Genomic DNA, 26,446 nt, shown 5'->3' with positions numbered 1-26,446 from the left:
TCCAAGCCGCCACCACCCTCTTCTGTAGAGCCATATGAAACGGCAGTACCGGGTCAGTTGGTGGACCAAGGTCGAGGATATCCGTAAGGTCATCCTGAAGAAACTCCCCCGGGGGAGCAGACCATCCCAAGTACTCTGTGACCCTCGACATAAGGTGCCGGTACCAGGAGTCGGCATGAGTGCCAGGCTCAGGCCTACAAAACTCCACCTCTGGAGAGGAGTCCAGCCCACTAGCATCGTGCAGGGACTGCCTCAGGTCCTCAAATTGGCTATGGCCCGAGAGAACCTCGTCTGGCACCGTATTAGGAACCATGCCATCATCAGAGCCCTCATCCACCTCTGAAATAAACTCAAGATGGCGGTAAGAAGGCACAGAATGTGAACCAAAGCCATGTTTGACCTTGGCTAGAGCCTTTCTAGGGGGTTCCACCGAGCCTCGGGGTACCCCCGTCGACACAGCCTCAAAAGGCGTCAAGGGCATCGAGGGAATCGGGGTCGACGCTGAATGCGGTGCCGACAGCATCGATGGCGTTGATACAGGCCTCGAGGCCGGAGCCCCGAGCGTGTCCTTCGACAGCCTGGGCGCCGATGGTGCCAACGACTTCTTCAGAGGCGGGGCCTCTAAAGAGTCCATCGACGACCTCGGCGCCACCGGCGTCGACGTCTTCCTCGAAGACATCACAGGTTCACATGGTCTCGAGCACGTCGAGGACCAGGACCTGGACCGGGCATGACGAGAACGATTCCCCTTGTCCGAGCGGGACCTCTCCCGCGAATCGTGCCGACCACCCGAGGCCGAAGGCGTGCGAGCGGTGTCTCTCGACCGATCACGACCGACCCCACTTGGAGGCGCGGACGGACCGGTGCCCTGCGATTCGAGAATCGCTAACATTTTCTTCCCGAAGGAAGCCCATTCCTCCGGCTTCGCCTGCTTGGTAGGGTAAGCGACCCGCAGACGGGCGGAGTCCTCGGAAGAGGACGGGGAAGGCGACCGATGACGGCGCTTTCGGGAGTGCCTCGAAGAGGCAGAGGAGTGGCGGGACCGACTCCGGGACCGAGACCCACTGGACTTCCGACGACGACGCGGAGAGTCGCCTCTCTAATCGTCCGTCGAAAGCCCCGCAGACCTCGACTTCCGTGGCTTAGACACCTTACCTACCGATAACTTCTTGCGCTCCCGCAAGGCTTTAGACGTGAGCGACTGGCAGTCGACACAGTCATCCGTGTCATGGGCCTCGCCGAGGCACCAGAGGCAGGCATCGTGCGAGTCCGTAACCGACATCTTGGACCCACAGTCTCCGCACTTCTTAAATCCCGGATGCGGGGTGGAAGACGAGGTAGACGCGGGGTGGAAGACGAGGGATGCGGGGTGGAAGACGAGGTAGACGCGGGGTGGAAGACGAGGTAGACATCCTTCACGAAGCAGAAACTTCACAAAACCAACAGGTTCAAAGAACCGAGAAATAACAGAAACTCCAAAGAGTCCCGGCGCGCCGAGATCTCCGAAGCGAACATGTTCGCGGAAAAAACGGAACTGAGGCTACGGGCGTCGTGCGTCCTACTTATAACATCCAGTGATGTCAGCCGTTGGAGGAGGTCCTCGAGGGTGGCGTATCGACGTCATCGATGCAGGATGCAGAAAGGTTTTCCGAAGCAGCACAGCTGTGGCGATTACTGTCATAGATATGGAATACATCGGAGGACCCAATCCCCTCGAAATAAGATTACGGTGAGTAATGTATCCCTTCTGGAGCTTGTGAATCTGCTTAGATCACATGCTCTGCATAGATTAGCGAGCAGCATCTGGAGAAGGAGGTGGGAAGTTAAAAGGTACAGCGGCAAAGATGTTTTAGGACCACTTGTCCCACCTGTGAATCTACTTTAGAGTGTGTGTCAATGCAATAATGCTGTGTGAACGTATGGATGGAAATCCGTGTAGATGCTTTGCAAATGACATCTAGAGTGACGTTTGCAATGAAAGCTAAGGTAGCTCCTGTACCTCTGGTAGAATGTGCCCTTGGGGTGAAAGTGAAGACTTTCATGGATAAGGAATAGCAGATCTGTATGCACTTTACTATCCATCTGGAGATGGCGTTTTTTGATATGTGATCGGCGCTATGGAAACAAAGAGTTGGTCTGTTTTCCTTAGGGGTTTCGTTTTGTTCACATAGTACAAGACCGCCCTCCGTACATCAAGTTTATGGAGGCTTCTTTCTGCTGAGTTTGATGGGTTTTGAAAGAAGGTAGGAAGTTCTATGGATTGGTTTACGTGGAACTTTGAAATGAACTTATGTGAGAACCTAGGATGTGTTCGGAGCACACCTTGTCCTTGTGTATAATGAAAAAGGGGTCTTTTACGGACAAAGCCTATAGCTCACTGACTCATCTTATGGAGGTAATAGTTACTAGGAACGCAGTCTTGAAAGTAAGATGTTTTAGGCTGGCCTTGTGTATAGGCTCAAAGGGTGGGCCCATGAGCTTGGAGAGCACAGCATGGAGATCCCAACCCAGAGGTGGGTTTGAAATTGGGGGTGGGTATAGCCTCTTTAACCCCTCTATGAATGCCTTAATGACAGGGACTTTCCAACAGGTCACCTTGTTCTGTGAAGTGGTGTAAGCCGACAGGGCCACCAGATGCAACTTTATGGAATTAAATACTACACGGGAGTCTAGTAGGTAAAGCATGTAATGTAGAATGTTAGCTGGAGAACATTATATTGGGTTTTGTGATTGTGATGTGGACCATATCACAAATCTCTTCCACTTATTAAATAGCGGTGCCTGGTGTTGGGTCCATACACATGGAAGATTTAAGTGGCCAAACTCCGACTTCAGGAGCCAAGTTGGCAAGTTCATTGAATGTGGGTGCGGGTGGAGGGATGCCCCTTTGTGTTGGGTCAACGTGTTGTATGGGCATGGGAGCTTGATTGGGTCGCACATCGACAGTTTGAGCAGATGTGGCAAACAAGGCTGTCTCGATCACATAGGAGCACCCAGGATCAGAATTACTTCTTCCTGGTGCATTTAGTGCACTATTTTGCTCAGGAGTGTTGTCGGGGGGGGGGGGGGCGTAGGCAAATTTCCACGACCAGTTTATCCACAGGGCATTCCCCTTGAAACCTGGATGCGATGTGTGGGTATTGTGCGTTTAGGTTTGTGGCGAACAAGGCTAGTGGGGGGTGACCCCATAGTGAGAATATTCCATCTAGGATATCTGTCGAGTTGCCACTTGTGCTCTTCTGGTATAGGGTGTCTGTTTAGAGTGTCTGCTAGAGAAATGAGCTCCCCTGCAACATTTTGAGATGTTCGGAATATGTTCCACTTGAGTGCCCACTTCCATATTTTTTGGGATGGCTTGGACAGACAGAGTGTGTGCCTCCTTGCTTATTCAGATAGAACATGGTCGTGGTGCTGTCTGTGAGGACCTGCACTGTTTGACCCTTGAGATGTTGCTTAAAGACCTGAAGAGCCTTGAGGACTGCCAAGAGTTCTAGGAGGTTGCTATGTCTTTGGGCAGTAGCGTGTGTCCACTGGCCGTGGCCTGTGTGGTGGAGGAAGTGGGCCCCCCCATCCAGCGACTGAGGCGTCTGTACTAAAGATCGTTTGTGCTGGTGGAGCACGAAAAACATTTCCTTTTGACAGGTTGGACCACCAGTGAAGAGCCTGAATCAGGGTTAGCAAAACAACCACTAGATCGTCACACTGTTTCGCTAACCATTCTTGCATTAGCCAGAGGCACAAGTGTGGAACCAAGTGAATACATGAGGTCATCATCCCGAGCAAGCGCATTGCTTTGCGTACAGTTATCTTGCGACCGACCTTGTAGTGAGGTACCTGCAACAGATTATTTTGTACTCTCTCGTTTCAGGGGAAAGCCAGCTCTGCTTTTGTGTTTAGGATATCCCCCAGAAATTGTTTTATATGTGGTGGAGGACTAGACTTGATTTCTTCTCGTTGATGGAGAAACCCAGATTGAAGAGAAGGTTTGTCTTTTGCATATTTAATTTGTAAATTTGAGGAGATTTCCCCAGTCATTAGCCAGTCGTCTAGATTAGGATATACTGAGATGGACTTTCTGCGCAGGTGTACTGCCACTACTGCAAGCACCTTTGTGAATACTATTGGTGCTGAGGCGCTGCCAAATGAGAGTACTTTGAACTGGTAGTGTACTCCCGCCATCCTTAAACGCAGGTATTTTCTGTGCGCAGGGTGCATTGAAATATAAAAGTATGCATATTTCATGTCCAATGTCGCCATGTAGTCTCCCAGTTTTAGGAGTGGAATAACCTCTTGGAGCGTGGTCATACGAAACTTTTGGGGTTTGACATATTTGTTTGCCGGGCGCAGATTGAGAACTGGGCGCATGGTAAGGTCTTTCTTTGGCACAAGGAGGTACGCTGTATAAATACTGTGGTTTACCTCGTCTGCCGGGATGATCTCCATGTCGTCCTTCTAGAGCAGCTCCTTTATTTCCTCCGGCAGAATGCTTTGTTCTTCTGCTGTCATTTTCCTCTGTCTCGACGGGCGGTAGGGTGGTTTTTGTAGTAACTCGATACAATACCCGCCTGCCACGATGGACAACACCCATTTGTCCAACATTATACCCTCCCATACGTGGGTGACATTTGAAATTCGGCCTAGTGGAGTGGCATGGGAGGGGACCTGAAACGATGTGTCATTGTTTGGGAGAGGTTGAGCCTCTCCCAAGTGAGGTTCTGCCCCTTCCTCTGCCCCTTTTATTTCCTCTTTGATAATTGGACGAGGAACCTGGCCATGTGACTGGCCCCAAGACGAGGACTGTCCGCCCGGAGTGTAGCATGAGGAACGTTGCGCACCCTGGCCCCGAAATCTCCTAGAGTTTGGGAAGCTGTGTTGGGAATAGGCTTTGTCAACTGTCCAAGAGATTTAAGAGTGTCATACATCTCTTTGGCACTCTTGAGGGCGTCTTCTACAGCATTCCTGAATAACCCATTTGGCTCCACTGGCATGGTTGAGAGGGTTGACCGAGTCTCTAGCTTGAACCCCGACAGTCATGGTGCTTAACGAGCATTCCCTCTGCTATGACGCATCCTTCATTATCTGCAGCATCAAGGTTATTCTTTAGGATGCAGTTTGAAATCTGCTTGCCTTCTGAGATCGCCTTTAGTAATTGAGCCTTTAGTGGTTCTGGGACGGCTTCGATTTGGCTTTCCAGATCATCCTATTTGTGTCAGCTGTAACTAGCTAACAGCGTAGTGTTGTTAGCGATTCTGGTCTGGTATGCTGCAGAGGAGGCGACCTTTCTCCCGAAAGTATATATCCTTTTGCTCTCCTTGTCTGGCAGGCCTTCTGCTGATGCCAGGGTAGTGCCTGACATCTTCCTGGTGGTGGTGACCACTAAGGAATCTGGTTTTAGCTGACCCCTAATATACAGGGGTCAGCGGGTACGGGTCGGAATAGCTTTTCTATTCTAGGGTTGACCGCCCTCGTGGGACTATGCGCTAGTAGGGATGGTTGGATACATTTTAGGACAGACTACTTGAGTGGTATAAAATGGGTTGCAGACTTTTTGTACCCCAGAATATCTTCCGCAAAGTCCTTGTCAACCAGTTTCTCCCGAGTGTCGATATCAAAATGCTGAGCCGCCTTAAGTAGCAGTTCATTGTACTGAAGTTGATTGTCAACAGGCAAATCTGCTACTGGCTGGTCCTGATGGTCTGGCGACTGGACCAAATATATGTTGTCGGTATCGGCGTCATATAACTGATCTTGTCAATATAGCGGTCTCCCCACCCCCCGCGACCCAGGGTCTGCTTGGTAGTCATAATACGTGTCCTGAGAGGGGTCTTGGTATGTCAGAGGGGTCTTGGTATGTCGAGGCCGGAGTGCCTAGAGCAGAGGTGCTAGGCTGTGGCTCAAGACAAGACTTCTTGGCAGGGGGGCGGCTGTGATGATGTCCCTGGCTATGAGGCATCTTTAAGAATTAATTATTGGTCAGGCTGTCTGTCCATGAAGTCTACGAAACAGGACATCCTCCTTAAATTCTTATTGAATTGTTCAGGTGTACATGTGCATGAGGGCGTCAAGCCTGAATTGACAGGGGTGGCTTGGGGTGGCAGGGTGGGGAAATCCTTGTGGTGCATGGCCCCAGGGAGATTATCTAAGGGGGTGGAAATCCCTGCCTGTGTCTGTTGGGGCCAAGGCTGTCAGACTTTCAGCAACCTTGCCTTGAGCAGAGAGGCACAGACGTGTTTCTTAATTAGTTCCTGCATTTTCTGAGTTTTTTTTTTTTAAAAGCCCTTCACCGCTTGTTTTCCGGCACGCGAAAGGCGTGCCTTTTTATGTGCACTGTCAAAAACAGTTTTGTGGAACTGTCGTGAGGTGAAAGCATGCACGATGGCCCAGAGGACAGTGAAGAACCTGAGGCTTTATCCTTGGACACCTTATGGGCTTCGAAGCACGCCGGTACCGTCGAGAGCCAGCCGTGGGGTATGCCTTTAGTGTGTTTGTGCTTGTGTGTGCCCTGGCGCGGGGGGCTTCTCCATCACAGAACCGCCGGCCTGCTTCTTGGAGTCGGGGGCCCGCACCTGGGGTTCCGACAGACCCCGCTCGCCCTCGGCTTCACTCATGACCCCAATACTACCCTCGCTGGAGTCTTCCATCACATCCATGGAGGCCTCGACCTGCATGGCGTCAGCGGCCAGCGTTTGGTCCGCCAATCCTTTAGGGTCTTAGGCCGAAAAAGTTTACAGGATTTACAATACCTTTTCAGAGTGATCCCTCGGAAGACAGTGACTGCACACTCTGTGCGTGTCCTTCCAATGAAATTTTTGGTTGCAGGACCGGCAAAATTCAAACAGGGTTTTGTACAACATAACTTAAGAGTAGATTGGTGAGAAAAGAAGAAAGGGGATGATGGAATAAGCCTTCTCTAAAGAGGTCAGCATGAAGAACCTCCCCCCTCTCGCCCTACTGTAATGGGCCCAAGCACGAAGAGGCCCATGAAGGCTGCGTTGGGTTGATCAGTCAGTCATTGACAATGAGGGTGTTTGTCAGGAGCCGTCAAGCAGTCAAACTATCTTGCGGCAAGGTGAACAGCAAAGGAAAGAAAGTCTATAAGTACAACTTTATCTAATCGAAGGCATCGGCCTGGAAGAGAACTCTGCATTTGCGACCGATTTCGATGGCGGAAAAAAACTATCTGAGGGACCTCGACACGTGAAGGACCATGGGTACAGTACACGTCACACTAGGGATAGTATTACTAAACACGCCCTATAGACGTCCATTTTCGAGTTTCGAAAACAAATCTTGTAATACTCTGCAACTTCCACTAGATGTCGGACTATGCTGAACATGTGATCTAAGCAGATCCACAAGCTCCGGAAATATATATGTAGGAAAGTCCATTTGAGCCAAGTCACACATTCCCGTCAGCCTTACAAATGTCTGTGTTGGGTTGATTAAGCTATGTAAAAGGTAGCCCTGCCCTCTTAGACAAAGAACATTTCCTGGAGAAAATGGTTTGCATTTGAGCTAATTTGCATACCCACAATGCGTTACTGTTGTGGCTCAGAACTGGAGGTGAACTTCCAGAAATGGCTACTAGGTGGCGTTGTGGAATGTGTGACTTGGCTCAAATGGGCTTTCCTACTTTCACATTTCAGGTGAAACATTTTTTTTCAATCCTTTTTAAACCCACCATAACTTTCTTGGTGTTGTATATGTATATAAAGGGCATTTGGGAGTTGGAACCCTTGAGAACTCATTTAAAAACAAGCATTGGCAATGCCAACCATTTGGGCTTCTGTGTAGGCATGAAAAAGGCACTTGCCATTCACTGCCGTAGTGATATTAACTGCCATTGATGGAAGCAGATGCAAAATGGTGTTAAGTACCTGGGCATCTAATAGCAGTGCCTGGCAAAATGCCCAATACTTATGTGTAAGCCCAAACTGTTGGCTTTGTCAATGCTTGTTTTGAACCTGCTTTAGGCATTATTACACCAGTAGCAGGTTTACTGCTCCAATTAAGTCCAGTGGCACCGGGCCCGCTGCCGGAAAGGAAGAGAAAGCGGCACCCTATGCCGCCTCATCAACCCCACACAGATACAGGGACGGACACAGCGACTACGGACATGGATGACAACAGCAGCGTTTCTCCGCCGCCGAGGGTTTCTCCCCTAGATCAAGTGGGGTCATTCCATGCCATGGTCGCCCAAGCATCACAGCTCTTCCAGCTGATGCCAGAAGAGACCAAGAAGGAAGGTTTCCTTTACCAACGACATGAGGCCAAAAGGAAGACCATTCTGGTGGTACCTCTCTGATGCTGGAAATGCCTTGTCCTGTACTACCTTTTTGTGTGTTTCCTGTGTTGTTTTCTGCACACAAGTCCTTGTGGGACTCCTGGCAGTGCAGCTCTTCCTCTTTTTTTGGTCGTGGTGAACAGACCCTTGGTATACTCTTATGGCACCCATGGGTGGGGGTACCCCTAGTGTATGTTTTTGGGCACCTGTGTGTGGCCCACAGAGCAGGGTATGGGCTGGTGGCAGCTCCATGCTAAATTTGGCAGGTGCTCCGAGTGCCCTCCATTTTGGGATACCCAGGACCTGCCATAGGAATCAGGGGATTCCTGATGGAGGCAAGATGGCCCCCGTGGCCTCTTGGTTTCCATCGCCTGTTACCTTGTTGTCCCGAAGTTCCGGGAAGCCCTAACTCTGTCCCTTCCCCTGACTGGCTGTTGGGTGGAAGTTCCACATAGAGTGTTGTGGGGAAGTCCAGGCGAGACTGGCTGGAGCCTTCCCAATGACTATGTTGTGGGTACGCCCTTGGGGTGGGACCTGGGTGAATGGAGTGTGTGACCAATATACATTTCATGTTCTGGGCGTCTGGTATCTGTGTATGTGATACAAAGAATGAGACAGCCCGGTCCGAGAGTAGTATGAATGCAGTGTAGTGTGGATAGAAGTGAATGTCCTAAATGCACTGTGAGCCTGATTGGCTGCCTGCCTGAATGCCCTTCTTAATGATTGGTTGCCCGAGTGTGACCCAGCAGAGGGAATGACAGACCGAACAGTATATCTGGGGACCTCTCACTGTTGGAAATCGTTTAGAAGCTGAAGTCGAAACTTGATGCGTAACCTTGAAGCCCGCTGGAAGAAGACTTGCTGCTGCTGTCCTTCGCTAATCTGAAAGCTGTGTGTATGTCAAGGAATTGATCCAAGAGAGGACCTGGCTAGGAGACCTCTTCCTGAGCTACGAGGGAACATCGTGCATCCGCTCATATTCTTTAAGTCACTCTGGAAGTCAGTCCTCAAAAGGCTGCTGACCACAGACTGATCCGCCAAGAACCTGAAGTGGAGCACCCGGACATCAAGGCCACTGTCGTCGACCAGGGTCCGGAGGTTTGCACTGACTGCTGGAAGCCTGTCGAGTTGTGTTGCCCAGAAGCGGGGACAGCTTGACGATGTGCTGCTCAACGACAGGAGCCGCAACGCTCCACCTTTGCCTAACACATTTCATCCAAGGACTTCCCTTGCGATCACAGTTGACCGCTTTTCCCGGCTGGGGAAAGTCAAGGTCGTCGACGGCCGAGGAGAATCCACTGGTGGGTTTCCTGCCACCCAAAGTCCTCAAAGACGCCAACGTAGATCCAAAGCCAGCCGTGGTAGAGTCCCGATCACCGACGCAAATGACCAGACGCCCTTGCTGGGCCTACGTTCTTTACTCGTCTTCTTTGCGGCAACAAACATTTGTCCTCTAGGTGCACCGCACGCCTCGTCTACGATCACTCGCCGACGAGCACCGCACAGACCAAAGCTGCTGTCCTGACGACAGTGTTGTTCTTCCTTCGACGGAATCGTGAAGACCTGTGGCTCCTGCCTTAGAGGGAGTTCACTCAAGAAGGGCATGTCGCCGAACCATCGAAAGAACTCTACTAAAACCAGGTACATACAGATGGAGTAGACAAACTGGATTGAGTAGATGGAATGGATGAATGGGGCGGATGGATGGAACGGATAAAATAGATGGAATGAATGGAATAGGTGGAGTGGATGGAGTGGATGAACTGGTGGAGTGGATGGAATGGATAGAGTAGATGCAATGAATGGAGCAGATAGGGTTCATAGAATGGATGGAGTGGATAATATGGACAGAGCGTGCAGAGTGGATGGAGAGGATAATATGGATAGAGTGGTTGAAGTAGATGGAATGGACGGAGTGGACGGGGTGGACGAAAGAGATGGAGTGGATCAAATGTATGGAGCGGATAATATGGATAGTGTGGGTGGAATGGATGGAGTGGTTGAAATAGACGGAGTGGACAAAGAGATGGAGACGATGGAGGGACTAAATCGCATGGATGGAGTGTATCAAGTGGATGGGGTAGATCGAGTGGATGGAGCAGATCGAGTAGATCAGGTCGGTGGAATGGATAAAATTGGTGTAATGGATGAAATGCATAGAGTGGATGGAATAAATAGTGTACACAAAGTGGATGGACCGATGGAATGGATGGAATAAATGAGATGGATGGATTGGCTGGAACTAATGTAATGGATAAATAGACGGAATGGATAAAATGGATAGAATTGATGGAATGGATAGAATTGATGGAATGGATAGAATGGATGAAACAAATGGAATGGATGAAACAAATGGAATGGATGAAACAAATGGAATGGATGAAACAAATGGAATGGATGGAATGGACAAAATGGATGGAATGGACAAAATGGATGGAATGGACAAAATGGATGGAATAGAAGGATGGGGTGGATGAAATCGATAGAATGGATGGAATCGATGGATTGTGTGGTGCGATCGAATGGACCGAATTGACAATGTATAGAATGGATGGAATAGATGAAATGGGTGGAGTGGACGATATGGATGGCATGCATGAAGTGTAATTGGGTGGATGAAATAAATGGAAATGGATGGAACTAATTAAGTACTCAGTTGGAACTGACAGGATTGTGAGCGCTGGTCTGAGTCGCTTCTGGATGGAGATGCGAACGTTGACACGTCCCACACTTGGGTGGAGCTGTAAACATTAGCCTGAGTCGCATCTGGATAGAAATACAAATGTAAATGTTAACTCGTGTATCAACGTGTACCCTGCCTTCCTGTTCCCATGCTGTTGCTATATATCTGTATTCCCCACCCCACCCCGTCGCTGTAAGCCCGGCCCCAGTCTCTATGTGTCCGTGTGTCGCTATGTTCCCTGCCATCCTGCTCACGTGCCTGGTCTCGGGCGCTTTAAAGATAATCATACCACATTACTACGCTCACGCTCTACTATACACCATCACTCAACTAGAACACAGCTATAACCCTGATTTATTCGGCCTAGCTGTTCACATACGAATACTACCCCAAGATCACATCATCACCCTAATAAAACGCAGCTAGCCAAGCACATTTTGGCCTACTCGCTCACATATGCGTTCTTCTGGCCTAACGCAGCCAGAGCCCAGTCTGGGTGTCCACCCACCAGACTGCACACATCCAACTGATATCTCCAGAACCACACCTAACGCTAGGATGCAGTTACCACCAGGCAATTACATCAGCTGCACACATCTGGTGCACTCACGCACCCTACGACACTATCCCTCTCCACTGACCAGAACTACGGTTCCCGAGGGCGTTCAACCTACCAGCACTTTGAGGTCATACCAATGATATATAGAGCGCTATATAAATGCCAATTGACATAACGTAACTTTCACTCTCAGAAGACCGCTTTGAAAAAACACTGGCAGTCACTTTGAGTGCAAAGTTTGCTTGTCCTATGCTCAACTAAATCGAACTCAAGAGTGTCCATGAGGAGATGTTTTGTGTGGAAAAGGGGGGTCGAGCGGGGGGAGCAGGAACTGGGTGGGAATTGCCAAAGGGATTAGCATGACCAGGGGCAGTAAATGGGTTGGCTAATAACCAAACACCACCTACAAGCTTTGTGTCCTAAGTAGAAGGAATAACCTAAGCGAGAAAAGAAAAGTCTAAAAAAAAGTCAAAAAAACACAAATAGAAGAAAAAGGTCCTGAAATGAATGGCATCAGAAGAAAAGTACTCTGAAGAATGCCATTACAAAGACTCTCTGCAGCATTAGCTCTATGGAAAGCTCAGTTGGATTACATTGCATTACAATCATTTTACATGTCATGCAATTATGGATATAGTACAAAGTTGTACAAAATAAATTAACAACAAAAAAAAAAATCTTACCATCTTTATGGTCCAATGGTTTGGTTACTTCCAGATCAAATGTGTCCTGCATTTTCTGACCACGAAACGCGCTGAGATGTTCTTGTTCTATTAAGTTACTTTCATCCTCTTCAAGCGGCTGCCATGTCCCATCAACAAACCACTGTCCACGCATAACTGGAATTTTATCTGCTTCTGCAAGGAACAATATAAACAATCAACTATACGACTTGTATCTAGAAAAATGTACTGTTATTTCTCAACTAACCAAAAACAATACGATGTGTGATCTGCAAAGGACAGGGAAAGTATGTTTAATGATTCTGTAACTTTCATTGTCTTGGCTCCATAAATTACCATATTCTAGGAAACTCGAGCTGGGGCCCAAATGATCTTAACACACACGTGCAGATCCCAGATGGTTCTGTCTGGCTCAATGTATGCCCCTAGGAGTTATAACATAATTAAAAGGGAATGTCAAGGAAGGAGCAGATTAGAATGAACAAGTCTGACTTGTTAACTGTCGCCACCTGTTCTTTTTCAATTTGTATTTCGTTTAAGAAGACCAATGAAATGTATTTTATCTTGGTTAAAATTCCCTGTCCCATCACATTTCTCCCCCATGAACTAGGGATGGTGTGGTATAGCAGACAACGCACAGGTGCATCACTTTCTTAGTACGAACACCAGCTCCCCAAGTGGTCTCCCCTATTGGAACATACAGGTTATGTGGGGTCTTGGCAGTTAGAATCATGAGCAGATTTGGGTTTAGTAGAAAAGGCACTTGGAGAAACATAGGCTGGCGTCATTAACTAGTTGTCATGTATCCAGATAAGACTTTGAAATATGAGTGATTTACTAACAACCTATTTCACCTCCAAAACAGATACTATTGTAAACAATAACTAAGCACCTAGCAATTCATGTACATAAAAAGATGCAGTTTTACCTTAAAGGTCCCCTTAGATCAGGCAGTAATAATTGCAGAGCTCCACCTTGCGCAATCTTTTGTTAGGATTATTTTGCCTATTTTTAGGCAGTAAAAGTGGCTTATCTGCGGGACTGAATAGAGTAGTTTGGGGATTAAATTCATGTTAAGGACAAGTCTGCCGCCAATTGCTATTGAAATTTGAAACCTTCTCTGCACCTTGTTCGGAGGGGGCTTCATGACCAGTTTGGTATCATCTTGAAACACTTCCTTTGGTGTACTACAGAATCCCATTATCCAGTATCTAAAAGCGACAGCCACCACCTTCAGGCGTATGTATTTGGGATCAGGTCTGGGACCACGCGTATAGGTAAAATAGTTCTTAGATCAGTTTTGTATTCTTCCCTCTGACCGATAAATTATAAGTTAATCACTGCAGTGACTAACATACTCCTAGTCCATAGTCCCCTTTCCTACATATTGTATGGGAGTCCCTCACTAGGGATGGGAAACTGAACCTTTTTCACCAGAAAAAAAATGTCTTCCACTTTAAATTTAGATGCACGCAGCCTGGAAGCATGCGTTCTCCTGACTCCGTCCACCAGCGCCACTCCTCAGTCCCCTTCGACACGTCGTCAATATTATAATTGCTTAATGACACAGGTTTATTAAGGCGTAGAATGGTGGGATGTATGGAGGAAAGGGGACTATGAACTAGGAGTGTGTTAGTAACTACGGTGAGTAACTTATAATTACTCCTACGTCCCGTCCTGTCCCCTTTCCTCCATTACGGTATGGGCGACTACACTTGAATGCAGCCCCGGGGAGGAGAGTTGCCCCTCTATGAAAAAAAAGTTCATCAAAACCGCCTGGCCAAATGCTGCGTCAGACCTGGTGCTGGCTTCCAAGCATTAGTGCCTGCAAAAGGGCAGGGCGGGGAGGACGGGGGGGGGGGTGGGCACGTAGCCGCCTTGCTGATCGTCCAGCATGGGACGGGTCTTTGGAAAGCCACAGCCGCGGCCTTACCTCTGATGGCATGGGCGTGCATATTTGCTGGCAAAGGCCTTTGCTGCCCCTCATCCGCCTCCTTGATGGCCATAACTATCCACCTTGCTATGGAAGCCTTAGATGCTTGACAGCCTCGTTTTGAACCTCCAAATGTGATGAACAAGTCGTCCAATTTGCGGAAGCTCTTAGTCATTTCCAGATAAAATCTTAGAGAAAACCCGACATCCAGACAGTGCAATACCTTCTGAGCCTCATCCTTTGGGTCAGCAAAGAATGTTGGGAGCACCATCTCCTCGTTCAGGTGAAAGGAGGAAATTACCTTTGGAAGAAAGCCAGGGTGCGTTCTAAGCACCACCTTGTCCCAATGAAATGCTGTAAAGGTTCTAAAGCCACCAGGGCCTGAATTTCACTGATACAGCGTGCTGATTTGAGGCCCACCAGTAGGGCAGTCCTAGTGGTAACCAGCCTGATGTCTGCGGATGCCATGGGGTCAAAGGGTTTGTGCGCTCGGGTGCCCAGCACCACGTTAAGTTATCAGTATCGGGTAAAGGTTTACCCTGTTCTTGGTCACTCCAATCACCCTCCTCCTCACCTGTGGTCTTGTCGTCCAAATGTCTGCCAAACCTCTTCTTCCACAGTGCCTTTTTTTTTGGAGTGCAGGTAAGGTTTGCCCCGGAAGGAAGGCACCCCGACCGTTGGATAAGGCGGTCTGGGGGGGGCCCTCTTCTGGAACAAACTAATTAGGGGAAAAAGCCGAGCGGCATAAAAAACTCCTATCTGGGCAGTGGTAGAGATGGTATCCAGAAGCTGACTCCACTTGGTATGGCTGGTGATTTTAGGAGCCGGAAGGGGTCCAGTACCTGACAGGGTTCCAAGGTAAGGACCAGAATATGCTGCAGGAATCCCAAAGGGAACAAAGAGAACCAATAGCCAAGGCAGAATAGCACGGGATAAAGGAGGGATGACAGAGCCAAAAAGGAGCGAAAGAGAGCAGGCAGAGCCACAGAGAAGGTTGCCGGTATCAAGGAGAGAGAGGAGAGGGGGAAGGTGAAGAACAAAAGGCGCACAGAGAGCAACAACAGCGTATCAACCCCAAAGCCTTACGCAAGTAGGTTGCAACGCGTAGGCTTCCAGGTTAGTCCGACGGAAAAGTCTTCCGACGGCAGTGATGCTGCCGAAAGCTAGACCGTCACGCTCGCTACGGGAAGAGCGTGATGGGAAGAGTCAATGGCAGCCTAGGCGCCACCGACTCCACACACGATAGTTCCCGCGGCGTGTGACATATGTTCCCAGACCGGATGTGGACGTTTGACAGGTGGATATAACTTGGTTAGACCAGCCAGGTGTCTCTTAACCACCGGATTGGGAGATGAAAAGATGTTGTCGCCAGAGTTCTTTTAGGCCCCTATGGTTGCCAGATCCGTACGACAGGTGTCTACTTGCACACCTGAATGAACCAGATGCGCTAGGAAAGACAGAACATCGTCCAACGAGCACGTTAATGGATCAATATTTGTTTCTGCCCAGTGACAAAATCTGGTCCACTTGCTCTTATACTGACTCCTGGTGGAGTCACTTCTAGGCCCCGGTATGATAGCCAGGTCATCTTCTGACAGGTGCAGATGCTTCAGGGTGACCTGTTCACGAACCAAGCTGCGAGGGACAACCTCTATGGAGCGGGGTGAACCACTGTACCCCCTTGCTGGGAGAGTAAGTTGCCTGGGCCCACCGGGGGCTGATCCGACAGCCAGAGAAGTTCTGAGAACCAGGGTCTTTCACGTCGCCCAACAAACCCCCGCCCTGCCCCAGCCACGAGGCGAAATGGGGGCATCTCCCGTTGGCAGTGGTGGCAAATAGGTCCACCTGAGAGTGGCCCACCTGCTGAAGATCCCCTGGAGGACCTTTTCGTTCAACTGCCACTCTTCGTTGTCCATCCCCAACCTGCTGAGCCGGTCCACCTCCAGGTTAGATTCCCCGGGAAGGTGAACTGCTCACAAGTGAATGTTGTTTTACAGTGTCCACTCCCAGATGTCGATCGAGAGCCCGCAGAGAGGCGGGGACCTGGTACCTCCCTGCTTGTTGATATAATACATGCAGGTGGAGCTGTCTGTTTGGATGCAGACCGACTTGCTGCTGATCATGGGGAGAAAGGCCTTGAGAGCAAGCCATATTTCCATCATCCCGAGCCAGTTGATGTGCTCTAGCTGCTCCCGATGAGTCTGTACTCCATGGACGCAGTGGTTGTCCAGGGTAGCCCTCCATCCCTCTAGGGATGAGTCTGTGGTAATGGTGATGTGTGGTAACGGCTACCGGAATGTCCTGCCTTCCATCAGGTTGGTGTCTGTACCCCACCAGAAAAGGTACTAGTGGGGATGCTGTGGTATGCCGACTGGCTCCACCTGAGAGCCCGTCTCCTGATTACAGGAAGCTGAGAAATGAAGCTGCAAACTCCTTATCTTGAGTCTTGTATGCGGCACAGTGAGGAGACATGCCGCCATTATTCCCAGCATGTGTTGGTACCACCATGCTGGCATTGTTCTGCTGAGGAAATGTCACGTGGCCTTTGATTGCTGCGATCTTGTCAGTTGAGGGAAAGATAATGGGATACAAGGACCGAGAGGATAACACCCAGAAATGTCAGAGTCCGAGTGGGTAGTAGCTGTAACCTTTTGAGATTGATAGAAAATCCCAGATCGTATAGGGTGTGCATGAGAGCACATACCTTGTGGTGTACTGCCTCCGGAGGCCCCGCCCTGACTAGCCAGTCATCGCGGTATGGATAAATGCAGTGGCTTTGCACCAGGAGTAAAGCTGCCACCGCATTCGTTAGCCTTGTAAAGACCCTCAGGACCGAGTTGAGTCCAAAGGGTATAACTGTATTAAAAGTGAAAACCCTGATTTGAACCGCAGGAAGGACCGATGGGGTTCCCAAATCGGGATGTGCAGGTAAGCATCCTTCAGATCCAGGGAGCACATCCAGTCTCCCCCCACACAAACTCTCTACAATGAAGGCTGGGGTAATCATCTTGAACTTTCGGAGTGGGAAGGGAAAAGTACAAGGAAGAAAGGGCCAACACAACTATCAGGCCAGCCTGGTTCTTGTGTATGGCAAATATCCAGGAATAGAAGCCCCTGCCTCGCTTGAAGCTGGAACTTCCTCCACCGCCTAGCTCGCTATGTATGAGCGGATTTTCACCAGAAGAGTGGCTGTCCCAATCTGCGGGAGCAGGCAGGAGCAAGGAGGGAACAGAGGAATTGGTAGGCGGAAGCCATGGACACTACTCAGAGAACCCATGGGTCCGCAAACCTTGTCCGCCAGCAGTGTACGTGTAGGGAAAGCCTGCCACCCACAGGAGACTTGTGGATCCGGATGGAGCCGTCACAACTTTTTCCATCTGAGGCTGGTGCTCAGGGGGATTGGAAAAACCCCTTGTTAGCCACTTTGTGCTGCTTGCAACTGTCTTGGCAGGGAGACCTGTCAGACTGCCTCAACCACCTCTCCTGGAAGCCTGGAAAGCCTATAAAGGCCCAACCCATGTCTGAGCGCTGGTGAGCCTGGCTGTAGGTCTTCGGTGTGGATTTTGTTAGAACAGACAAGGATTTGGCTGTCTGGGAGCTATTATTTTTCTTGTCTAGTTCCTCGTCTGTCAAACACCACAAGTCGCCCCCCGCGAACGGCAGGTCGAGGATACGATCCTGCACATCTGGATTGAATTTCGTGGCCTTTAGCCAAGTGGTCCTCCTCATGTCACTGGCGATGCATATGGCTCTGCCTGGGGTATCAATGTGGGCCACCGTAGATTCCATTATATCCTGGGCCACAATTTTGACCTCTGCCAACCCTACCTTGAACCGTGCCTGGCTGTGGGCAGGACGCTCTGGAAGTAAGTCTGATCTCCCGCCACAATTTTTGATTAACAGCTGCCAACATGGTGGAGTGTGGAATTTGAGTAGATATTTTTCCATAACAACTCCAACAGCTTTTCCACCTTGCCCAGGAGTGAAGAAGCATGCGCAGCTGAGGAAGACTGCGGTTTGAAATATAGCAATGCTGCTGCAATAACAGAGGAAAGTCGCTGGGGGTGCACTGACAATAAGAGGGAATCCACCTCTGTCTGCCTGTATTTGCCGTCAAGAAGTTTATTGGTAGGCTGGGTGGAGTGTGGCTTGACCCAGCCCTTTTTTGCCTGGGATTCCACGTCCTTCTGAAGAGGGATGCCGATTCTCGTGGGAGGACACATTTTTGCCTGGACCCACGCCTTGGGCTGCTCTGCCTGGAGGTGAGGGATACCTAGGTACTCCACCAGACCCGCCAGCCTCTCATGGAAAGCTTTAGCCGACGATGGTGTGTCTGGATCTTCCACCTCATCTGTGTCAGCCGATGTGTCCTGCTGACCTGGGGGGGGGCAGGATGAGTGGTGGGCGCGGGCAGCTGTGGCGTTCTGAGTGCCAGTGCCGGGGGCTGCTGAGGGGGGCTGAGCTAGGGGCCAAGCTTCAATGATTGGAGCAGGTGTGGAAGCCAGGGGCTGAGCTGGACACAAGGACTGGACACCAGTTGGGGCTTGAGGCAGAACCGGAGGGAGCATGTTCCAGATTACATGCTTGAGGATGGTACCCATCTGTGTGATCCCAAGAGGGTGAGGAACTTCTCAAATTACCTATCCTCGCAAGCAGGATGGGCGCTGGTGGTGTTCGGGCACCTAAGGGCGTAGGGAACGGGCCCTGAGGCTGCGGTGTCCTGGGCGGTCCCTTTCTTGCTAAACAGGGGGATGCGTATCTCCCCAGTGAAGTGGAGGGATAAGAGGTGGACCAGGTAACGTTATCCAATCCCATCTGGATGTGTGCTCCCCTGCCTGATCTCCATGAGGAAAAGGTGCTGGATGAGACGCCATTTTTTCAGGCCCAGTGGCCATTTTGTCTTGCTCCATACCACGTGCCTGAGGCGTGGTGGTTGTTGAGCTGGGTCCGGTCTCTACCTGTACATTGAATAGCGAAGGCTGGGACCTTCCCTGTATCTCAGGTTGAGATCTGGGATGCGGCATGCCCTCGGCCATGAGGCCGGTAGTGCTGCATACAGGCACCCCCTCAGACATGGGTCTGGTACTAGGGAGAAGCCCCTTGGGTCGGAGCCCGGTAATAGAGCCTTGCAGGCCCTCAGCGGTGGGACCAGTAGGATCTTGCAACCCCTAGGACCGTGGGTCGGTAGCTGGATTAGCCTCAGTCTTCTTGCTGGTTTTAGGACCTGGGAGGTCACTCCCGCTTGGGCGCTTCCCGGGGAAGGAGTCACCCTTACGGTGTGCAGAGAACAGAGTGCCTACCTTGGGCCTGGTCTTCCTCCTCATGTAGGCTTGGAGGTCCTCTGCAGGTGATCTTTTGAAGAGCTCTCTCCACCTGGCTAACCGATTCTTCACAGCATGCAGGGTCAAGGCGTTGCACGCTGTACATCCGTCCTAGCTGTGGTGTGGGCCAAGGCACCAGAGGCAGAGTGTGTGGGGGTCGGACGTAGGGAAAGGACCCTCGCAGACTGGACACCTGCTGAAACCCGTCGTCGTTGACATGCGCCGAGAATGAGTGTAGCTAGAGAGGACAGAGCAGTAACTGACATTGGAAGAGAAAAAAGAAAAAGAATAACGTCTTCCGAGGAAGAGCTTGTGGAATTACAAAGCCTGAGGCCTAACCCAAGAGCGCTGGTGAAAGCGGTGTGTTCCCTTCGACGTAGAAAAGAGAACTGGGGAGTGGAGCCGGTGGGCAGAGTCAGGGGCGCATGCTCCCAGGGCCGTGACAAGCGTGCATCTAAATTTAAAGAGGAAGACTTTTTTCTGGTGAAAAAGGTTCAGATTCCCGTCCCCAGCAAGGGATGCCCATACAGTATGGAGGAAAAGGGACGTGGCGTAGGAGTAACTATGCTCATCAGAGCCCAGTTAGGGAGCGTCAGAGTTGACTGATAATAAAAGGTCATCCAACAGAGTTCAATTAGCAAGCACATTGATTTAATTGTTATACCTTTACCAGTCATGGCCCCATGAACTCCACAGCCAAGGGCAGCAACAGCAGGGTAATCCGTATTAGAGATATGGACAACCCTGATGGGTGCCACTCTAGTCTTAGTCTTTGCCCTTCAGTGCTTGTACAGCAATTTAACGAAATCCAGTATGTATTGCCCAAATCCTAGGACTCTTCTACATCCAGGACAAGTGCCTCCTCCTTTTCCTGGGTTGCTGAACTCTGCCATCACACTTTCTAGTTTTCTCACATTTAACTATGTGGAGCAACACAGGATGAAACCAGCCTTATCACGACAGAACAGTTTCTCATTAAGGACCTATACTTTTGCCTCAATCATAGCGGCCACATTGTTGAGAGAAAGTGGCTTGTAGGAGCCCCATATTTTGCACTCTTTGCCTGGTTTTAAATGCACTATGATACAGGTCACTTCCAAGTTACTTGGGATTTGTCCCGTTGCCAGGGCCCGCCAAATATCTACACTAAACAACTTAAGTAGATTCCCTGGCTGAGCTTTACAAAACTTTAGCCACAGCATCGGGGATGGTGGGGGGTAGTTATCTTAATTTAATAACTTCATAGCTTTCTCCATTACTTCAGTAGCAATGGCACTCTGCAGAGCCACACGCTCTACACCATCTATTTTGACAGGACCAGTCTATCTGGCTTTTCGCAACTGTAATGCTCTGCCTAGATTGCTGGCAGTAGAATTACTGGAACACCCCAACTTTCCCCAAAGGGGTTGTAACAAAGTCACAAATTGGAGTTTGGGTGACGGTATAAGAGTGACCTTGGGGTCCTAGAGTCATTCCACAATGACAAGAAAAGTGACATTTGGAGAATTGGTCACATGAGATAACCTACCAAATGGTCAAGGAAGAAGTCCTACAGGGTGCAAACGACCAGTAAAAGGGGAGCATATGAGCCATGTCAAAAGGTAGCACAACAGCCATATAATGACTCCCTCCAATATAGTATGATGGTACCTTACGAAATCTGTCAGCAAGGAGGAAACCCCAGCCTTTTATACCTCCCAAGCCCCGACTTGCAGGCAGCCATAGCCCCTTTCCCAGTGGTACAGCCCACTTGATGCCTATCGGAGAGGTCTTGGTGTAGCTGATAATAGAGCCATTAATGCATAGCAGTGCGTCCTCACTGCTCTCAGTAGCAAGTACGTTCTTTGTGCAAATTAGAGAGGACTTGCTGTTTTCCTTATGAGAAAAAACACCTGTGCTTACCAGAAAGGACCTACTTGTAGTACTACAAAGAAATAAGTACTCACAAAATAGAAGGTATTTGACAATCAGGTCCGGGACTGCTGTGCATCCACCATTTTGGATGTCCACAGAAAAATATCTGAAATATTAGTTTCATATAAGATACATGGCAATCTCTTGGCGTCGTGCACACAACTGCACAAACCTAGTCTGAAGGTGTTCTTGGGGGATTATGCAAGGCAAGGAATCAATTGCTTAACCACCACCATCGAAGATAATGTCTGGACTCTACAAAGCCCCACAGCTACTATGGCAAAAACACAAATTCCAAGATGGAGACCATAGGGAAAATAGTGTTTGACAGCGGAGCTGTGCATGGCCCATCACCACGTAATAATTGCTGGAAAGTTTTTTGCTCCATGGCAAGCGCTCCAACCATAGCCCTTTCTTACTACTTTCATACAGAGAAGGACAATTCTGCAACTAGGATCTTCACATGGAATCCTGCTCAAGTATACAAAGGTTAGGGTGTGTGACAAGGCCATATCTCTGGAGACCCCAACGAGTCTCAAAGGCTCACCCAGAATTCAGCCAATCTCAGTGATGCAGAAAACCCTGTTTTGGTATAATATGATAGAAGTCATTTATAACGCGCCTGTACACAAGTGTTTCTAGGCGCGACAAGGAAGGGTAGACAGAGGGAGGACAAAAACAAACTATCTTACTATGCCTTGTGTCATTCAGATCGTGCAAGTGCGAAGATGAGGGAAGAGGAGAAGTGCCAGGTGCGTGGGGAGAAGTGCTGTAGCAAGACGCAGTAAGTGCTGCTAGGGTGGTGGCACAAGTAAGTGCAGAGAGGCAGGAGACTGTAGGGTTGCAGGTACAGTCCCTAAGTGGGTGGGAGGCCCAGAAGCAGTACAAGGGGCAGCTGGGCATGCAGGAGTCTATTGCCCTAAAGGTTCAGTGGGTGGTCAGGTAATCAGTTAGCGCAGCAGACAGGAGCATCAGCAGGGGGAAGAGAGAAAGAGAAAGCAGAAGCGAAAAAAGGAAGGTCTTGAGTTGCTTCCCAAACCTTAGGTGGTCCTGCTCAAGTTTGAGAGAAGCATCTGACCCTCAGAGAGTTGGAGGTGGATGAGCAGAGGGCTCGAGAAGGAAGCTGCCTGGGAAGAGAGTTGGATGTAGCGTTGTCCCCGGCCCCAGAAAGCCGTGAGGACAATGCCAAGGTTCTTGAACTGGATCCTTGAAGCCAGGGGAGAGATTTCAGGGCTGGAGCGATACGATCCCTGGGCTTGAGGCCACAGACAAGTCTTGCAGTTCTGTTCTGAATTAGTTGCAAAGGGCGAAGAGTAGAGGCAGGCAGATTTAGAAAGAGGCTGTTGCTGTAGTCCAGCTTAGAGTGAGCCAGGGCTCTGGAGACAGTGAGCCTCTGGGGAAAGTGAGAAAAGGAAGAATACCTTTGAAGAGGCGCAGCTGGTAGTGTGACTTCTTAGAGATGTCTCAGATGTGAGGCGAGAAGGAGAGGGTGGAGTTGAAGATGACACCAAGGCTCTTTGTCTCATAGGAAGGTGTGGGTAGAGGGCACACTTCGGGCGGCCACAGTGCAAGAGGGAAAGCAGGAGCAGGGGTCCCAATAAGAAGCATCTCAGTCTTACTGGCATTAAGGCAGAGATCGCTGGAGGCACACCATTCCTGAATCGCGGATAGACAGTCAGAAATGAGCAAGAGATCAGAGGAGGCTTAGGGGAGCGTGAAGGAGGGCAGAGTGTCATACTGCCAACGCTGAAAGTTAGAACAGAAAATCGAGATGAGGTTGGCCAAAGGAGACAAGTAATGGTTGAAGAGCCAGGGGGAGAGGTTAGAACCCCCGGGAACACCACATGTAGAGAGAAAGGTGGGAGGGATAAAGTACCCACGTTTGACCTAGGAGGGTCGATCAGAGAGAAAAGAGGTCAATCATGCTAGGGCATGACCTGTGTTGCCCAGGTTGTCACAGAGACGATTGATCAGGATGGCGTGGTTGACCGTATCGAAAGCAGAGGATAGATCAAGGAAAAATTAGGACAGAAGGAAGGTTAGAGTCGAGATTAAAGAGCAGGTCTTCATGGGTGTTCAGGAGAGCAGTTTCTGTGTTTCTGGCTGCTCTAAAGCCAGACTGGTGATCATTTAGATAACCAACAGATTCAGTATGGAGAGTAAGCTGGGAGATGGCCAGCTTTTCCAGGAGATTGCCCAGCAAATGAGTGATGGAGATCAGGCAGTCATTTGCGGGAGAGGAAGGATCGGCAGAGGGCTTCTTGTGGAGGGGGTACACAAGGGAGTGCTTTGGGGGGCAGGCGGGTTCCAGTGGCAAAAGAGTGTTTGCCCAACTCGGTCAAGGCTGGAGCTAGGGTGTCGATGTGGTCCTGGGTGGTTCTTGAGGAGCAGGGGAGCAACTGCTTTGACGAGACTGTCATAGATCGGACTTGTCTAGAAACATCATCAGGAGTGAACACGAGGAAGGAGGAGAACAGAGGAGGAGAGACGGGCGGAGAGGGTACGGGAGTGGTAGAGGGAGTGGTAGAGGGAGAGAGTGGACAGGATGTCCTGGGTTTTAGTGGTGAAGTGAGAAGCCAGTGCCGTGCAAAGGGCCTGGGAGGGAACAGGAGAGGTGGAAACTGCAGACGGATTGGCCAGCTCCTTGCAGATTTTGAAAAGTTATGCTGAGTTGTTAGAGGCCGCAGAGACACAGGTTTGGATGTAGGCTCTCTCCCTGGACAGGACAGTCTATATTGCCTTTGGAGCAGGTGACAGACCAGTGCGTCTGAGAAGAGCCCGATTCCCTCCACTTCCTCTCAGCCACCCTACACTTGCATTCAAGGGTGGCGAGGTCATAATCATACCAAGAACTGCGCTTGGATGTGGGCTTCAGATGGATCCTCATGACAGAGGCAAGGACATCAAGAGTGTTGGAGATTGAGAGATGCAGGTTGGAGAGGGCTGTGTCAGATGTTGCAAGTCAGCCGCAGGTGAAGGAGGAGGAGAGAAAGTAGCTGCGAAAGCCTCCACTGACACACACTTCATGGGTCGGATGACCGGGAAGGTGGGTGGCAGTGCTGGGGTCGTCTTTGCCTGAGGGACAGAGATCGACAGGGGAGAGGAGAGAAGGAAGTGGTCAGTCCAGAAGAGAGGAGTGGTTAGAGGGGATGTCTGAAGAGATAACATCCACGGAGTGCCCAGCAGAGTGTGTCGGGCCAGAGGGAAGAATAGAGCGAGAGACAGAGTCGCAGAGATTACGAAAGAGCCCAGAGAAGGGGCAAGAGGCATCCAAGTGGATGTTGAGGTCTCCAAGGAGGAGAGGTAGAGGGTAAGAGGGAGGAGGAGAGGTCCACCCACTCTGAGAGCAAGAGAGCAACCTAGCCAGGTGGTCTGTAGATGGTGGCCACAGTAAGAGAGAGGCCAGGAGAGAGATAGCCTGCAGACCAGGCTTTCAAAGGAGAAGTAGGCCTACCTAACAATGACAGAAGCAGGGATCCACTCCAGGAAGATCAGGGCTACTCTACCTCCTAGACGGTTGGTTCTGGGTTCGGGGAGGATCTTGTAGCCATCACAGAGTAAAGTGTCGAAATTCATGACAGAGGTGGTTGTGAACCATGTGTTGGTGAAACAGAGGACATCCAGATCAAGTTCTTCAATCAGTCAGCAGATGCCAGGAGTGTTTAACAGCAGAGCGAGAGTCAAGGGTAGCGACAAGGAGAAGATTGACACATTTGAAAGACTTCTGCAGAGGGATACAGGCATGAGGTACACCCTGTGAGGTGTTAGAGGTGCCTGAGAGTGGGCAGAGGAGGGGGAAGGAGGTGACAAAGGAGCCAGAGAAACAGAGGAGGGTACCTGATGGCGGAAGGGAGGAAGGTGGCAGAGGAGTCAGAAAGGTGTAGGTAGGAATAGCAGGTGAAAGAAGGAAGTTGATAAGACATGGGAAGCGTCTATCGAAAGCAAAGTGATTGGGCTGTGGGGCCTGGACCAAGGCGGGGTTTTTCAGATAGACATTAATGATGGTCTTGGAGGAGTGGAAGGGGCCAGGAGGACCTCCCACTGAGTGCCACCATTAATGGGAGAGGAGAAAAAAATGAGAGAGAGAGAACAGAGACCATAGTGGGGTCCATAAGCCTCAAGAGGGAACGACAGAGGATGTCCAGGAGGGTCAGTCTGGAAGAAGCATTGGAGTAGTTATCTGAAATAGGGAGGCCTGGGTTGGAGACCAGTATGTCACTTTTAAGCTTTTCCCTACCTGACTTTGTGAGAGGGATAGGATAGGAGATAGAATAGCAGTTAGAGAAAATAGGGGAGACTGAGAGCACCATGGACGGGTGCGAGGCAAAGAGCAAGAGAAGAGAAGGCAGCCTAAGCAGAGGGGGTGGGGGCGGTCACACTAAGGACACACAAATGGGGGACGGCACAAGAGGAGGACGGTACAGTGAGCACAGAGAACCAAAACCACAATGCTCGCAGTTAGGGGGGCGGGGGGACCTAAAGAGAAGTGAGACAGTGCAATAATGTGTGACATTACAATAGAGACCACAGGGGTCAGGGCGGACAGGAGTGAGAGAGGAAATGCAATACAGTACAGAATACCAAGAACACTAGTAACTCTGGGGGCACCTAGAGGAGTAAGAAGAGAAATGCAAGAACGCCACAAATATACAATACAATAGTCACAAAACAGAGTGAGAGGAGAATGCAAATACAGTACAATATACACAAGACACTAGTAACCGTGGGGAACCAAGAGGAGAAAAAGAGAATACACACAATACAGCAGGAAAACAAATAGTCACAGCTAGGGGTATGTGAAGGGGGATGGAAGAGAGGGGAGAAGGACCTGAGAGACGTGGGGAATGCGCAAGAGGAGACGGGCAGAGAGGGGATGGGCACGCAAGGCCGGGAGAATCAAACAAAATTCATGCCAAGTGATGGTGCAAATGGCAGAGGTGAGCTACAGTAAAGTAGGCAGAGACGGCAGGCCGCCGAAACAAAATGATGCACGGGCACAAGCAAGTCAGTTGAGGAAGGGATAGTTCGGGGATGGGTATATAAAAGTTACATTAAATGGCAAACAAAGG

The 26,446-nt window shown here is 50.0% G+C and overlaps 1 protein-coding gene across 4 annotated transcripts in view; it reads right to left on the bottom strand.

The window, feature by feature from the left end:
* DDHD1 (DDHD domain containing 1) overlaps positions 1-26,446 on the bottom strand; it is a 1,509,354-nt gene that overhangs the window by 1,253,218 nt on the left and 229,690 nt on the right. For all 4 annotated transcript variants that reach the window (XM_069637585.1, XM_069637586.1, XM_069637589.1 and 1 more), the window contains exon 2: positions 12,210-12,383. In XM_069637585.1, the coding sequence (XP_069493686.1) occupies positions 12,210-12,383 (174 nt within the window). The remainder of the gene's footprint in view (positions 1-12,209; positions 12,384-26,446) is intronic.

Source organism: Ambystoma mexicanum, chromosome 14 (genome assembly GCF_040938575.1).
Source record: "Ambystoma mexicanum isolate Mex_15411 chromosome 14, UKY_AmexF1_1, whole genome shotgun sequence".
Lineage (NCBI taxonomy): Eukaryota > Metazoa > Chordata > Amphibia > Caudata > Ambystomatidae > Ambystoma > Ambystoma mexicanum.
This window is presented reverse-complemented; position numbering and strand designations above follow the sequence as displayed.